The sequence below is a fragment of the Mangifera indica genome, chromosome 12 (genome assembly GCF_011075055.1).
Source record: "Mangifera indica cultivar Alphonso chromosome 12, CATAS_Mindica_2.1, whole genome shotgun sequence".
Taxonomy (NCBI): domain Eukaryota; kingdom Viridiplantae; phylum Streptophyta; class Magnoliopsida; order Sapindales; family Anacardiaceae; genus Mangifera; species Mangifera indica.
This window is the reverse complement of record NC_058148.1, coordinates 11,224,294-11,240,118: the sequence shown is the minus strand read 5'-3', so window position 1 is coordinate 11,240,118 and position 15,825 is coordinate 11,224,294. Positions and strand designations below refer to the sequence as shown.

The 15,825-nt window shown below is 33.7% G+C and overlaps 3 protein-coding genes across 5 annotated transcripts; all 3 read left to right on the top strand.

Annotated features, from left to right (window-relative positions):
• Positions 1 to 591: 591 nt before the first annotated feature.
• On the top strand, positions 592 to 5,676 carry LOC123192197 (putative KHG/KDPG aldolase). Of its 2 annotated transcripts, none has more exons than XM_044604665.1 (10): positions 592 to 758; positions 848 to 902; positions 1,317 to 1,352; positions 1,441 to 1,485; positions 1,902 to 1,985; positions 2,685 to 2,750; positions 2,984 to 3,034; positions 4,359 to 4,458; positions 4,973 to 5,123; positions 5,286 to 5,676. In XM_044604665.1, the coding sequence occupies exons 1-10, from the start codon at positions 619 to 621 to the stop codon at positions 5,308 to 5,310; spliced, it is 753 nt and encodes a 250-aa protein (XP_044460600.1). In that variant the 5' UTR covers positions 592 to 618; the 3' UTR covers positions 5,311 to 5,676. The 2 variants fall into 2 exon arrangements, with proteins under 2 accessions (XP_044460600.1, XP_044460601.1); XM_044604666.1 differs by having other exon boundaries at positions 594 to 758; positions 2,996 to 3,034.
• A 186-nt stretch (positions 5,677 to 5,862) lies between these two features.
• Positions 5,863 to 8,303, top strand: LOC123192196 (putative pentatricopeptide repeat-containing protein At3g08820). Of its 2 annotated transcripts, XM_044604664.1 has the most exons (2): positions 5,863 to 6,150; positions 6,282 to 8,303. In XM_044604664.1, exon 2 carries the CDS (start codon positions 6,365 to 6,367, stop codon positions 8,273 to 8,275), a length of 1,911 nt encoding a protein of 636 aa, XP_044460599.1. In that variant the 5' UTR covers positions 5,863 to 6,150; positions 6,282 to 6,364; the 3' UTR covers positions 8,276 to 8,303. The 2 variants fall into 2 exon arrangements, with proteins under 2 accessions (XP_044460599.1, XP_044460598.1); XM_044604663.1 differs by having other exon boundaries at positions 5,863 to 8,303.
• Positions 8,304 to 9,499: 1,196 nt separating this feature from the next.
• LOC123193008 (dr1-associated corepressor-like) lies at positions 9,500 to 15,798 on the top strand. The gene is made up of 6 exons (XM_044605754.1): positions 9,500 to 9,769; positions 11,106 to 11,178; positions 11,267 to 11,360; positions 13,996 to 14,118; positions 14,205 to 14,262; positions 14,698 to 15,798. Exons 1-6 carry the CDS (start codon positions 9,737 to 9,739, stop codon positions 15,319 to 15,321), a joined length of 1,005 nt encoding a protein of 334 aa, XP_044461689.1. The 5' UTR covers positions 9,500 to 9,736; the 3' UTR covers positions 15,322 to 15,798.
• Positions 15,799 to 15,825: the final 27 nt, after the last annotated feature.

Here is a 15,825-nt window from a genome sequence, read left to right as displayed (position 1 = left end):
ATCGCTTTGTCTCCCAATCTCCATCATGCAAAACATGCAATTGGAAATTTTTAAAACAATAGTTTGTCCCCCAATTTATGAATTCGCATTGTGAAAAAACTTTGAAAAATTTGAAACATCTTCCCATCTTTTGTCACAATGGAATTCGTAAGGTAAACGGTGATTTCGTATGGTGACATTGTCGATTACCTAGGGTGAGATTTTACCATCGAAACTTCATTTTTTAAGTCTAATTTTATCATAAATCAACTCTACACTTATTCTAATATAAAAAACCTTAAAAAATTGATCCAAAACACTAATGGATCAAAATATTTTATCAAATTTTTTAATTTAAAACCTTAACCCAAAAACATCCAAAAACCGTATTAAATCACTTAAATTTTTACATTAAAATATATAAAATATAATAAGAATTGATTTATTAACATTTTGAACTATTTTGATGGCCGAAACAAGCGAAATCCTTTGAAAATTGCCTTGGCAGGTCGACGGGTGCTGGGTTTGCGTGAATTTGGGTAAATTTCCAACTTTCAAGGGATAGTTTGGTCTTTTCTCATTGGAAGGGCATTTTTGGCTTAATTGGGCATTTTTGCGTAAATTCAGAGAAACCAAAATATGTTGAAGATAATGGCGCTCCCACCATTCCCAGTATCTACTTTTAAAGTTTGTTGCTCTTCCTCTCAACTTCAACTCAACCAACCCCACTTAAAGCACATTCAGAATTCTGGTGTCATCGCTTGCCTTCGTGCCAACAGGTTTCTGCTTCTATATCTTCATTAATTGTCTTATTCACTGGAGAGTTATCACTTGTCTCAGTTTTGAATTTCTTTGTTTTGTTTTTCAGTAAAGATTTGGCAATTAAAGCAGCTCGCGCTGCAATCAGTGGTGGCATTTCAGTTGTGAGTCTTTCTTCTACTTCCACTAATTTAGAATAATGCCATCCTAATTTTTATTTTTAGTGGTATGACAATTGTCATTTGATGTGATGGTATTTCTTTGCTAATATTTCTTGTTAATTTAAAAGCAATGATACACTGTCAGAGTAAGTATCTCAGTTCAACTTTGGTATATTTTCAACAAATCAATCATCAGATCACTTGAGATACAAAGTTGTGATATTCACAAAAGGTTATTGTATTATCGTCAATTTAAGTAAACATTTTTTGCATAAACATGAATGGATAATGTCGTATACTATTGCTGTTGTTAGTTCTTGCTTTTAGTACAACTTTATAATTGATCGGTCATGGTTGAAGTTTTTGAATATTGACTATTGATGAAGTCTGAATTTATTTGTTTTCTGTGACATGTAGATGGAGATTGTGATGTCTACCCCAGGTGTGTTTGAGGTTGTTTATAAATATACATTCTTTCCTTCTTTTGGCTGTTCTTATTACTTGACTTTAGAATTTTTAACCTTTCTTCTCTTCTGCACAGGTTTTGCAATGTCTTGTGCAGGACCATCCTACAATGACCTTAGGGGTAATGATCTCCAGTTCCTCTTAGATTTACATGTGTCATTTATGTTTGCTGTGGGCACATACAAATTGTGCTGGACATGAACCACAAAAGCTCAGCACATGATTGACAAAGAGCAGGGTATTGTGCTTTTGGGCTTGTATGTGTAACATCAAGGAATACTTGGAGGGTTTTCAAAACAGGCAATTATTAGCATGAGTTGAACATCACTTTGAAAACCCTCTTGTCTACTGTCTAGTTTTTTATATGTGATTCAAATTGTTGTTTATTTGTTCTTGAGTGCCAATGCATCTGAATTTGTGAAGAATATATTAATTTTGAAACAGTGCGAAAGCTTGATGCATATGCTCTTTTCTACATACGTTAACTTGTAGAAGTTACTCTTTTAGAAAATTGCTAAATTGCTTCATGACTTGCAGGTTGGGACTGTTTTAAATGTTGATGATGCTAAAATTGCAATAAATGCTGGGGCCAAGTTTCTCATGAGTCCTGCTACAGTTAAGGTATTCATTCAAAATCTTAGGGGGTGTTTGGTTGTTGTTTTTAAAGATTATCTTGGTAATCTATCTTTTATTCCTTTGTTCGGTTTGTCAATAATAAAATATTACAGTAATCTTCTATTACCAATGCTGACGTGACAGGTAAAATAGGTGATAATCTGATTACCACCTTCACCTTAGGTATTTAAAGATTATCAAGGTAATCTTGATTTTATAATTATATTATTATTTATTAATTTTTTAAGATAAAAATAAATTTATTTTTAATTAATATGATAAATAATATAAAAAAATATTTAAAAATAATTATATTCAAAGACATTTAAATAAAATAATTTACTAGTAATCTTTTCTTACCTTTAACCAAACACAATAATTATTTATACCTATCAAATTTTATCAAACATAGTAATAATTTATATCTATCAAATTTTATCAAACATAGTAATCATTTATACCCAGTAATCTTTCAAATAATCTATCTTCAAGGTAATCTTTCTATTTTGGTAATAAAACATTACCCAAACCAAAAGTCCCCTTAATTTTTCGTTTATTAAAACTGAATGATACTAAATCAAAGATTTTGTTTTGTTTCCTTCCTTTTCTTTGATTGATTTTTTCCTTATTTAATTAATCATAGTTACCTGATAATATGTTGAAAATGCTTCTTCTGTTTGTACTAAATGTGCTTCTGGTGTTCAGGGGATTATTGATGATGTCCAAGGTCATGAAGTTCTGTACATACCTGGTGTAATGACCCCAACAGAGGTAAAGAACCTTGTTCTTTCACTTCAGCTTTGACTAATTAGGCTTATTGTATTTAATTGATTATTTTTGCTTTATAAGGATGCTTCTCTACCCAGCCTGGACTCCTGTCTTTGTGATTTCTCTCTGGAAGGCTATATTCATAGCACCTTTTTTTTTTTTTCAGTATTCCAATTAAGATTTAGAGAATTTTCTCAGTTTTTCTATATTAGACAAAGCCACTTAACATTTAATAGCAAAATTTGCAGATATTGTCTGCACATGATGCTGGTGCCAAAATTGTCAAGGTGAGTCTTGTCAAGTCGTAATTTTTATTGTTGGTTTGGACGTTGGAATCAAAACCTATAAATTTAGTGATGCTTGAGTGTCTCTGCCATTTTACACAATGTGCATCAGTTATTGCAGAGATTCTTGATTTTATTGTTAAAAAGAATTTTTAACATGCCTAACTGTAAGGAATGGCATGCCCACCTTACAAATGACTTGGCCCAGATGTATTGTTTTGCTTATGCCCAAATATTAATTCTTCTGCATGTTTGATAAATGCATTAGGCAGCAGTTCCTTGGATATGATTAAATATAATGTACATGTCACAATTGTAGTGATAGTGTATTTATCTCAGAGTAAAAGTTTCACTTTGACAGTTCTTTAAAGCAATAATTTTTTCTGGAGTGATTGCTAACATATTCTGTTTCCTCATTTCCTCAAGAGCTAAGATCTAAGAATGCAGTGATAAAGTTTCACTTGATAGTTCTATAAGCCAACAACTTTTCTGGAATAATTGTTAACTTCATCTTGTTTCAACATTTCCTTGAGGGAGCTAGTGTCTTAAATGTATTTGGTTTCTTTTATGGCCTTAAAAGGAATTTATTCAAATACAGGTCTTATCAAGGAAAAGGTCTACCTATCTGGCTTGCATCCCATTTTTTAAGATGCAGTTCATTTATAGAGGAAAAACCCTTCAATGACTGAAAGATATAAAACATAAAAATGCAAGTGAGATGCAAAATGTGAGTGGAGAAGGTAACTCTAGACTTGATATAGGGGATCTTTACCAAGGTATCAAGATGTGATGTATTAATGTGGTGTTGGAGAGAGGTATCAAACCAATTCATTTTGAAGAATTTTGTAGTGATAGTTAGGTGGCACCCAATTTGTAAATGGCCCAATTGCATGAAAAGCCTTTGAGGGACATACACACAGATGAACCATTGTATGGCACATTCTTATTATCTACAATAGATAGACCTTATGTTTTTGGAGCCATTTCTATATAGTATTTTTTTAGCCTAATTTTCATCCTCAATGCTTCTGAGTGAACCACTAAGCACAAAAACTGTGAAGTTATTGGACTAGTTTTCTTTGTTACATAAATCAGAGTTTCAGATCATACATTTTCTCTGCAACATACATAATTTTTGTTACTAGCATCAGAGCTATACATGAGTTGCTCTATAAAAGAATTTGTGTTTTGTGATTTTATATGCAGTTATTGTATACTCTCAACTGTTACTTTATCTGAAAGTTAGTTGAAAAAGAAGCAACCGTTCGAAAAAGATTCAGGTCCAGGCACACCTTCTGATTTTATTTTCGTTCAATTGGTGGGATAGGTTTATCCTGTTTCTGCATTAGGTGGTACCCACTATATATCAGCACTTACGAAGCCTTTTCCTCACATCCCAATAGTTGCATCTCAAGGCATAACAATAGGTTGGTAATTTCATTACTTTCCTATTGTTCCAACAAGAATTTCATTACTTTCCTATTGTTCCAAGCTCTTGTTGCAATCATATGCTTTGTACTGATTTTCACACACTTTTAATTTTGCGATCATATGCTTTGTACTGATTTTTACACACTTTTAATTTTTGAATATGGAGTTATGAAGGATCTATTTTTCGAATGTTTGGTAAAACATCCATTTTTTCTTCTTTGTAAAGCAAGTCCCAATTGTACTACATAAAAAAATGAGAGATACAAGAAAACCATCTTGGAGTTTCTTTCTGGTCATTTTTGGCGTTCATGAGGTATCCTTACAAAAGATTGGAAACTTTGCAGCAAATTCAGAAAAGTTTACTTCGGGAAAAATTTTACGGAAAATCCATTGTCAAAATTTTCTTTTGTTTTAGTTGTGTGCTTTTCATTTTTAATTTCTGTTCCAGTCTTAGAGTATTCCATTACCTATATTGAAAAATCATCTCCCACTTCCATGAATTTGATACAGATTCAATAGGGGACTTCATTGGTCAGGGAGCAACAGCAGTTGTGTTGTCAGATGCCATTTTCAATAAAGAAGCAATGGCTCAAAATAACTTTGATGTAATATATCAACTTGCCAGCCTTGCAGCTTCGCAGGGTAAAGAAGCTGTACAATGGTTAGTTCTTATATATCTTGTCTCACACGGCAAACTCTTGTTACATTTATCATAGGCTATAGTACCTGTAATGAAGGACGTAATGCACTACAGTTATTGCTTTTCTATTTTTTTCATGAGAAACAATATCATCATCGCCACTGTTTGTTTCATGATATGCAGGAAGAGAAGTTGCATGCCAGATTAATTGCTTTATGTATGGCCTGTATATTTCGTATCATCTCATCAACTGCTGACTGCTTCAAACGCATACTGAATAATATACGCACTAAAGGGAAACATTCCAATGCAGCAAGAGAATCAAGTAAAATGACGAGTTTTCTTGTCTTTCATAACAATTCAGTGGCAAATATTTCCTTCCCAGCTGTTGGATTAATGATCTTTACATTTTTATTGGTTGTGTTCTTATCAGTTTATGTTGATAGAATGAATGAGAGCATGTTGACAGCATGAAGGGCTGATTTGTGTTTGGAGGAAGAGACTTGTGATATTCCTAATTTGATTTAGTTTTTGCAGGTCAATTTGGATAACCATGCTAATTTTGGTTTTTCTATATGTCCCCTCAAATCTGAATCTTCTGAACTTTCTTCTATTTACTCTTTAACTTTAGGTTTTTCTTCAAGCTTATATTTTAACTTCGTTTTATTGTTATAAAAATACGTAATGTTTCTTTTTTAAACCATTTTCGGGAATACAGGCAGCTACTCTTGGTCTGTTTTAAACGTTACTACAATCAGGGAAATTTCTCTTATTTTTATACTTAAAGGGGAATTTGTTATTTTGAATAATTTGGGGTAAAATTATTTTGAATAAACCTCAGGGGAAATTGAAAATTTGGAAGCTACTAACTCAGAATGTACACTCATTCTGCCGCTCAACTCAAAGCCTTTTAACGCGTCCGGCCCCAGCCGAACCAGAGCCGCCATCCCTCGTTGTTGAGCAAACGCACTCACCTACTGTTCATTGCGTCCCTCTGTTTCGCCACCGCCGGATTTGAAAAAGGGAAAAAAAGAAAAAAGAAAGAATGGTAAATTTCTCAACTTGATAAAATCTTTTGAAAGTAAATTTTATATGGGAAAGAGGTAATGAACAGCTTCAAAGCCCCATCATCTCCCTCATTTTCAACAGTTCTGACGATAAAGAAATGTCTCCTTCAAGGTGTAAACTCTCTGAAACAACTCAAGCAAGCTCATGCGCTCCTTCTTCACTTTGGTCTCAATGAAAACAACTATCTGCTCAACATGATCTTACGCTCAAGCTTCCATTTTGGTGACACAGACTACAGCTACCTCATCTTTAAACAATCCAAAGAACATAACATATTTTTATGGAATACCATGATTCGAGGATTTGTTTCTAAGGAATGCTTCCAACAAGCCATTGAGTTTTACAATTATATGCGCATGGGCGGATTCTTTCCCAATAACTTCACGTTTCCTTTTGTTTTGAAGGCATGTGCCAGGCAACTGGATTTCCAATTAGGTGTAAAGATTCATACGCTTATTGTAAAAGCTGGTCTTGATTATGATGTGTTCGCTAAAACCAGTTTGCTCAGTTTTTATGCCAAATGTGGCTATTTGGAAGATGCACTTAAAGTATTTGATGATATTCCGGAGAAGAATACTGTTTCTTGGACTGCAGTTATTAGTGGGTATATCAGTGATGGGAAGTTTAGAGAGGCGATCGACATGTTTAGCAGGTTGCTGGAGATGGGTGTGAGACCCGATGATTTTAGCCTTGTCAAAGTTTTGAATGCTTGCAGTAGATTAGGGGATTTGAATAGTGGAGACTGGATTGATAAATACATAAAAAAAGCTGGCATGGGAAAGAATGTCTTTGTAGCTACTGCTTTGATGGACTTGTATGTTAAGTGTGGGAACATGGAGAAAGCATGCTGTGTCTTTGATGGGATGCCTGAGAAGGATATAGTTTCTTGGACTACCATGATTCAAGGTTATGCATCAAATGGGCAGCCAAAAGAAGCCTTAGATCTGTTTTTTAAAATGCAGAGAGAAAATTTGGAACCTGATCGATATGTTATGGTTGGGGTTCTCTCTGCTTGTGCAAGATTAGGAGCGCTAGAATTGGGGGAGTGGGCTAGCAATTTGATGAACAAAAATGAGTTTCTTTCTAATCCAGTCCTTGGTACTGCATTGATCGATATGTACTCAAAATGTGGGAGCATGGCTCAAGCATGGGAAGTATTTCAGAGGATTAAGGATAAGGATCGAGTGGTTTGGAATGCTGTCATAACTGGCCTTGCAATGAATGGATATGAAAAAGATGCATTAGGGATCTTTGGCCAAGTTGAGAAATGTGGGATTCAACCTGATGAGAATACTTTTGTTGGTTTGCTTTGTGCATGTACTCATGCCGGTCTTGTTCATGAGGGTCATAAGTTATTCAATAGCATGAGTACTGTCTATTGTGTGTCTCCTACAATTGAGCATTATGGATGTATGGTGGATCTTCTTGGTCGATCAGGTCTCTTAGAAGAAGCTCACCAGTTGATCAAAAGCATGCCAATGGAGCCTAATGTTATTGTTTGGGGAGCCTTGCTGGGTGGATGCAGGTTGCATAAAAGTACCATCTTGGCTGAACATGTACTAAAGCAGTTGATTGCCTTAGAACCATGGAATTCTGGAAATTATGTGCTCTTGTCAAACATATATTCAGCTAATCACAAGTGGGATGATGCAGCAAAAATTCGGTCAGATATGAACAAAAGAGGAATACAGAAGATTCCAGGTTGCAGTTGGATTGAAGTAGGTGGCGTTGTTCATGAGTTCCGAGTAGGCGACAAGCTACACCCCTTGTCAGAGAAGATATATGCAAAACTCGATGAGTTAGGTAAGAAAATGAAAGCAGCTGGTTTTGTTCCGACAACTGATTATGTACTGTTTGATATAGAAGAGGAAGAAAAGGAGCATTTCCTGGGATGTCATAGTGAGAAGCTGGCTCTTGCATTTGGTCTCATTAGTACAGCACCAAATGACACGATTCGAATCGTAAAAAACCTTAGAGTATGCGGCGATTGCCATGAGGCGATAAAACTCATTACAAAGATTACAGGTAGAGGTATAATTGTTAGAGATAATAACAGATTTCATTGTTTTAGTGATGGTTTCTGTTCATGTAAAGATTTTTGGTGAAATAAGCTCATACTTGGTATTTTCAAAGGAGCAATTCTTAGCATTACATTACAAGCAAGAAATCTTTTCCATGAAATGTTTTCTGGGTAATACAAGAAATTGAAGACTAACATAACACAATAAAGAAACAGAAACTGAAACCCCGTTGGAATTCAGCATGAGCAAAGTATCAAATGTTGGAAATAAAGAGACAATGATCAACCCACATGCAAAACAATAGATAAACAAAAGCACTTTCAAAATCAAACTATACCCCGTTAAAATTTTGGCTATTTTAATTAATTATTATGAAACACAAACAAAGAGTTCAGTTTAGTAAGATAATTTAATTTGACAAGCTTCGGCTTGTGGTTTCACAAACGCTACTTTACACCAACCATATTTCACCTCATCCAAACTTTCTTCATTTTTTATGGCAATGTATGATAAGCTTGGTCCATTGAAAATGAGAATGACATAAAGGGATTAGAAGACGAGGATAAATTTGTTTGAAGATTAGGAGAGGATATGAATGTGTTTATAATTTTATTATTTATTCAATAAACCTTTTCGAGTATATTTGGTTTTGATTATGTTTTATTTAAAATAAAATAAAATATTAGTTTCAAGTGGGTATAAATTATTATCATATTCGATAAAAAAAATGTTAAGATATTATTTTTTAAATATTTTTATATTTTTTATGTTACTTATCATATTAATTAAAAATAAGATTATTTTTATTTAAAAAAATTAATAAATATAATTATAATTATTAAATTAGTATTATTTTAATATGTAAGGTTAAAATATTATCTGTACATTACTATTGATAATAAAATTATTTATAAATTAAATAAAAAATATAAATAATAAAATATAGGTTATTAAACTAAAATTTTACTATATATAACCAAATACCATCTACCTTTATGTATTAAAAAATTTGGTCATTTTGGTTGGAGTTATTCAAATTTAGTGAAGTCTCTAAAAAGTGCTTCAATTATAAACAAACCCAATCAAATTGTAGATAATTTAAACAAAAAGAAAAAAAATCCAAACCATAACATTGCATTTCTAATTGTATGCATCAAATTTGCTTTTTCATTTAAAAAAGACAAAAAAGGCTATTCACCACACCTGGTCTCTCACACGTGTCAATTCAGGAATATATCTTTGCTCACTTTCCCTGTAACTTTATCCTCGTGCAAACTTTTAATTATTAATATTTTTATTTTCTTTCTTTTTTGGTTCGTCAAGGTGTACGGACGGATATTCCGTTCAAACAAGACTGTTTTTTTTTTTTTTTCTGAAAATTAAAGAAAAAAAAACCCCAGATCTGATTGTATACTAGATTTTCTGTGATAATTATTTTATAAATATATTTGTTTTTGATCAAAATCGATTCTGTTTCTTGTATTTTCACTGATTTATTGTTTAATTTTAACTTCACTTTTTAATGTTCCAAATTTAACACACACTATGAGGAAAAAGCTTGATACCCGTTTCCCAGCTGTGAGTTTACTGTTTTTCGCTTCCTTTAATTCGAAAATTTCCTTTTAATTAGTGTATTTTGATGTTAATTGTTTGATAATCTGGAATCTTGAATTTTACGGAAATTCAGTTGATGGGTATTTCATTTCTCGAATATATGTGTGAATATTATCAACTGGGTCGTGTTATGCTCTTGAAATTAAATTACTTTTGACTGCTTCAGATTTGAATTTTCAGACTTGTGATCTGCAATCATGTTTTGACCTAATTTTGGGACTGCCTGTTTTGTTTCGATTGTTGATGGGTGTTTAATTTCTGAGGGATATATGTTGATTTATGATGTGGGTTGTCTGTTGTTTGATTGTTTGAGACGTTTGCGTGATATAATTGTTGTTTATACTGCAAGTCAATTGTTGATGGTTTCACGTATTGGCTTTCTTTTATGGAGAATTATGATCTGTGTTATGCTTGCCTCAATAATCCTTCGAGGGTTAATGGTGTGGGGATATATAATGATGCCTTTTTTTGAAGTTTTTGGTGTTCGTTTCTTTCAGTAAAGTGATTCAGTACTTGAATTAGTTGGTGGTTGGCTATTTTAAGTTTCGGGGATATCTTTGGATGGTTTATTTTCATTTCATAACTGAGAAACATATGAATGTTTTGTTCTTAGAAAAGTTGGCCATTTTTCTTTCTGGAGACTATATGGTTCCTTGGATGTCTTTGCCATCTCTAGTTGACTATATCATTCTTTAGCCATTTTAATTTTCTTTGTATGGAAAGGAATGATTGAACTTTTGAGAAGATTAGGGACCTTGTCATGAGTTAAAAGCCAGATTTTCTTTAAAGTTTTTATTGTTTAGTTCATTGATTCTATAGTCATTTATTGTCATTGAATATTTTAAACATATTTAGGGTGTGTCTATGTAAATGTACCATTAAATGGGTGGTGCGATCTCCCTCTCTTTCACGTGCAAATGCACATAAAGCACATAAGTTCATGCACCCATGTATTACACACACATACGGTTGTTGCTGACCTTATGACTATGAATATTATTCTTGCACTAATGGCATGACGCATAATATCCAAACATGTTTCATGGTTGTGCTGTTTAGGTAAGACAGTACCACAAGTTGTGCTATTGATCTATTTGCATGATATTTACTTACAGTTGGGTCATGTGCATTGTAATGCACCGAAAGGTTAGAAACAGTATTTAATCACACTAATTTTATTGTTAAATAGATAGATATGAAAATTTGAAAATGTTTGTTTACCTTTGTATATTATTCTTTTGAAATGAAAACTTTTTCAACAGTTAGTTATTATCTAATAAGAAACATATTTTTCTTCTAGGCTCGGATTAAAAAGATAATGCAAGCTGATGAAGATGTGGGGAAGATAGCATTGGCAGTGCCTGTGCTAGTTTGTGAGTACATATAACATTTCAGATTTTATCTCCATAGATCTTTTATGTTGTTTTCTTTTGCATATGATCATTTGGGGTGATTTTGTAGCAAAAGCATTGGAATTATTTTTGCAAGACCTATGTGATCGCACTTATGAGATAACACTACAAAGAGGGGCAAAGACAATGAGTGCACTGCATTTGTAAGTGAAGAATTATCCCTCTTTTGGTTAATTGTTTTCTTATTCATGCTAAAAATGTAAATGATTTATAAAGTTGGATCGGTTTCTCATTTGCTTATATTTTCTGACTTGCTAGCTGTTATTATTCAGGGTTTTGATTGCTTATGATACTAAAGCTTGTATATACACAAAAGTTAACTAGAGTAACACTTGGTAGCCTAATTCTTTAATTATGTGTTGTTCTCAGTTGAAAGGAAAACTGTCTGTAGTAATGAGCCAAGTCAAGACTATCTAGAAAACTGAGTGCATCTGTATAGTTCTGCTATTTATTTATCTGGTCGATCAAAATTTCACTACCTAGAATTCTCTAAACAGAAATGGAGCCACTGCTGGATCTTGGACAGTGATACCTTAAAAAGTTAAGAACAATGTTGCTTGCTTTGGGGAAACCTTTCTCCTATGAACTAATCTCTTGTAATTCTAAAACTATATTTTCTATATAATCACTGAAATCTCAAGTACAGTTTCAAGATAATCACCTAACAGCGAATTAAAATTCATAATTGAAAATTAAAATTAACTTATAGAATTAGAATTCCTTCCCCAAGACTCTAACTCCTAACAAACCTTTAACAGTTCATAATTGTAGCTTTCTTCATTAATGATCTTCTTGAGCATGTTATGTTCCTTTTCCCTTAAAACAATCCTTTGTTCCCAAAGATGAACCAAGAATTGTCAATGATATCATTTGGTTAAATCAGGTTTCTTGATGAAACGATGAGATCACAAAAGGCTTTGGTAGGCTAGGTGATGGCTTTGATATAGGTTTGGCAACATTTAGGGCTTGTGATGGTGATGACAAACATGAAATTTAAATTCAGGATTGGATAGGACTATGTCATGGTCAATACTTGCATTGATTTGAACAACCGTGTCCTTTTACTCTTTTGATAAGTGAACTATCAATTAATAAATATTGACAATGAGTTTATTGAGCAAGCAATTCATTTTATTCATAAAATTTTTTGTCCAGCATAGTGTGCAGGGGATGGCTTAAGTTGTTAAATACAGTGGTATGTGTCAGAGTTCTGATACCAAATATTAAGCTCTTATAGGATTAAGAATGAAGTTGGTTACTTTGTCATAACTACTCTCCACTGAAAACTAACTTTTTGAAATTCTTCCATGTTATTATTGAACCCTATACTACAAATTAAAAATTGTGCACCTAACAAAGATCGATACAATTCAGGTAAAGATAAATTGAAAGTCATAGATGATGACAGTTACCATAAATTGTAACTGTTAAGAGTTGTGTTAGGATCAGTTGTTAGATAAGTTGCAGTTGGCTTTCAGTTTATCTCTACCTGAATTGTATTTGTCTTAGTAACACTTCTGTCCTTGTGAAGATTGTAAATGACAACAGTTAAAACAACTTAGAATTGTTAAGAGACTTTAGATATTATTATTAGGTGATTGTCTTAAACTTCATATTTGGAGTTCAATAATTAAATGTAATGATATTTAAGAATTTTAATTAGTTAATCTTTATTGGAGAAAGGCTCACTCGAAGCAACAGATTTTGTGATTGAAAAGTTAAGAACATACATTTGGCATCATCTGGCTGAGGCATGAATTGACATGCTGATCTTGAGCAATTTGTGGTGGCATTATCTGTTGGGAAACAACAAAAGAGGAACTAAAATCTGAATTGTTCAATAAATCCTTCATTGAGATGGAGTAACTAGTAGTTAAATAGAATTATTGAGAGTGGAGAAATGCTGAATTTCTAATCATTCGAGTTATTGAAGAAGTTAAATCCATGTTCTTAAATCTCATACTAAAAACCATTAAAGACCCAAAGCCCATAAATGAATTACAGTCATCAGCATACCAGCCTTGAACCCTCTCTGCCACTCCTCCAATATAGCCTATAGCATGCCTCCGCCTTTCAACAAGCTCAATTAATTCACCTATGGTTTCCATTCACACATTTTATCACTTCTTTTGTAGAAGATATTTTGGTTTCAAAAGTTAAATACGTTTCATTCTTCAGGATAAGGATTGTTTCAATGAATATGTGAGAGGGAAAGAAAATAGAGGAAATTGTTTTAGGCAGGAAGCTTAAAAGTTTATAAAATATTAAGATTATTTTGGAGCTAAGGTGTGTACATAAAAAGAAAGTGATTATGACGAGTTGGGTTAGAGGCTGTTTGCATATTGAGGGTTGGTGTTAACAGCAGCTGAGGTAACTTTGTAGATGTGAACTGGTAATGACAGAAGGACAACAAATATTTCATTTCTGTATAACCTTTTCAAGGGTTTTCTTAAAGGTTATTTGGGCCTTTTCCTTGTAAAGGAGGGGAGCAAAAACTAAGGTGGTTACTTAGTGAAGCACACCTTCTCACTGTTTGGGAGTAATATAAAATTTAGTAATGATTCAGCTGATCAATGTTTTCTGTTTGTTCTGGTACAAGCAATTAAATCATTATTTCTAATTGTAAACTTGTTTTGTTCTTTTAATTTCAAAGCATTGTGCAATTGTTCTGAATGATTCTTTTCATACTGTTCTTCGAGAGTGTTTGTCTGGGTCTACGTTGTCTTCATGATAGTTTTCTCTTGCCATTTGATCTAACATAACTGTCCTAATTTGCAGAAAACATTGTGTACAGAGCTATAATGTGTTTGATTTTCTGAGGGATATTGTTAGTAAAGTTCCTGACTATGGTCATGGTCATTCTGAAGCCGCTGGTGAGGATCGAACTATTGCTAAGCGAAGGTTAGAAGAACATGTTTTAAAAAAAAAAAAAATCCTTTTTCCCTTTGTTGATATCTGGAGAATTACTTATCGATATGTTCCTCCAGGAAAGCTGCTGGTGATGAATGCAATGACAGTGACGAAGAGTCAAAGAGGAGCAAGATGGTGAGATAAATTAAATATTTTCTCAAACAATTAGAATAAAATTATTACGTTTATGTAACTTCATTTCAACTCATGCAAGAACAAATTTAGACGGGGATATTTATCTACTTAGATTATCTGCTTTTATTTGTTTCACCTCTTTACCATTTGCCCTAGATCATGTAGCATCATTAAATGAACAGAGAAGTTCAACTTTTCCTCGGTTGCATCTTTTAAGAATAAAATAGCCTAAATTTATTTTATTCACAAAATAAATAATGCTTGAACTTTTGTGTGATGATGTCTGATTTCAAGAATGTAAAGATAAACTTGAAAGAGTATCATGTACTTGTGTTTTTATCAAGGAAAGATAAACTTTAAAATTATGATCTACCAGTGTTTTTAGGTTCTCTAGGCATTAAGGAATGGGACTAAGGTGCTTTATACTATATGCAGCATGAGATGGGTCATGTCAGTGGCAGTGGTAGAGGGAGGGGTCGGGGACGAGGAAGAGGCCGTGGACGAGGTGCTCGACATTTGGAAAGAGAGTCCTCTCATCGTGAGATGGATTCAGAACCTTCTACAGCTGTTCATCATGGCATCAAAGATAATTCGGTTTCTGGAATGGTGGTGGATACTGCTTCTGAATCAAAGGAGTCAACAAAGGAAAATGTTATAGGCAATGATGGTGCTAATGCAACTGCTCGAAATTTTGATCTGAATGCTGACTTAGATGACAATATGGACATGAAGGCTGCAGTATCACCACAACCAGCTCCAGCTCCTACCCCAGCTCCTGCTTCAGCCCCAGCCCCAGTTCCGGTACCTGTATCTGACTCGGCACCGGCACCGGCACCGGCACCAGCACCAGCACCAGCACCAATGCCAACACCAGCACCAGCACCAACACTTGCACTAGCTAATACCTCCTCAGCAGGCCCTTCTGAGGAGATTAAACATGAAGATATTCCAGGTTGGTCTCTCTCAGAGATGGACAGAATGGCCATTGACCCTCTTCAGCTAGCAAACCTTGGCAGAAGGTTGGATGACGACGATGAAGATTACGATGAAGAAGGGTAACAAAATATGAAGCGAGGAGTCTCGATTAGGATAGTCATCAAGATCAGACTAATGGGCAGTGAACAAACACAAGAAAAACTGAAGATAGACACAAGCATAATTATGGCCTACTTGGTGGAGAATGAAAATATGCTAATTGGGTTCTCTCTGGGAAGGGCTTGAATGCGATACTCTTTGTTTCTATTCTGTTCTTCACCATGATGTGCATTTTCTGCGGTATCTTTTCCTAACTGGTTCTTTTACAGGAACTAAATTTGCATGACAATTGGAGCACGCTTACTTTGTGCATTTCAACTCTGTAATGTAGGCAGAATATGGCAGCCATAGTAGTAGTATTAGTAGTAGTAGTGTTAGTAAATCATTTAGTGCTTTGTTTAACTTTTTTGTTTAACTTATTATATGGTGTAGTAGTGTAGCCTTTGATTTGCTTTTGCTGCAGAAGGCATAATCAGTAAAGGGCCTTCAAATTTCTTCTGAGTGTGTTGTCTTATCCTTCTTAAAAAT

Bases quoted from the DNA above. Each gene is read 5' to 3' on its own strand.
- LOC123192197 (XM_044604665.1), top strand. From the start codon at position 619: ATGTTGAAGATAATGGCGCTCCCACCATTCCCAGTATCTACTTTTAAA. The intron at 759-847 runs GTTTCTGCTTCT...TTTGTTTTTCAG, and splicing joins GCTTGCCTTCGTGCCAACAG to TAAAGATTTGGCAATTAAAG. The intron at 1,486-1,901 runs GTAATGATCTCC...CATGACTTGCAG, and splicing joins ATCCTACAATGACCTTAGGG to GTTGGGACTGTTTTAAATGT.
- LOC123192196 (XM_044604663.1), top strand. From the start codon at position 6,209: ATGAACAGCTTCAAAGCCCCATCATCTCCCTCATTTTCAACAGTTCTG.
- LOC123193008 (XM_044605754.1), top strand. From the start codon at position 9,737: ATGAGGAAAAAGCTTGATACCCGTTTCCCAGCT. The intron at 11,179-11,266 runs GTGAGTACATAT...GTGATTTTGTAG, and splicing joins GGCAGTGCCTGTGCTAGTTT to CAAAAGCATTGGAATTATTT. The intron at 14,263-14,697 runs GTGAGATAAATT...TACTATATGCAG, and splicing joins AGTCAAAGAGGAGCAAGATG to CATGAGATGGGTCATGTCAG.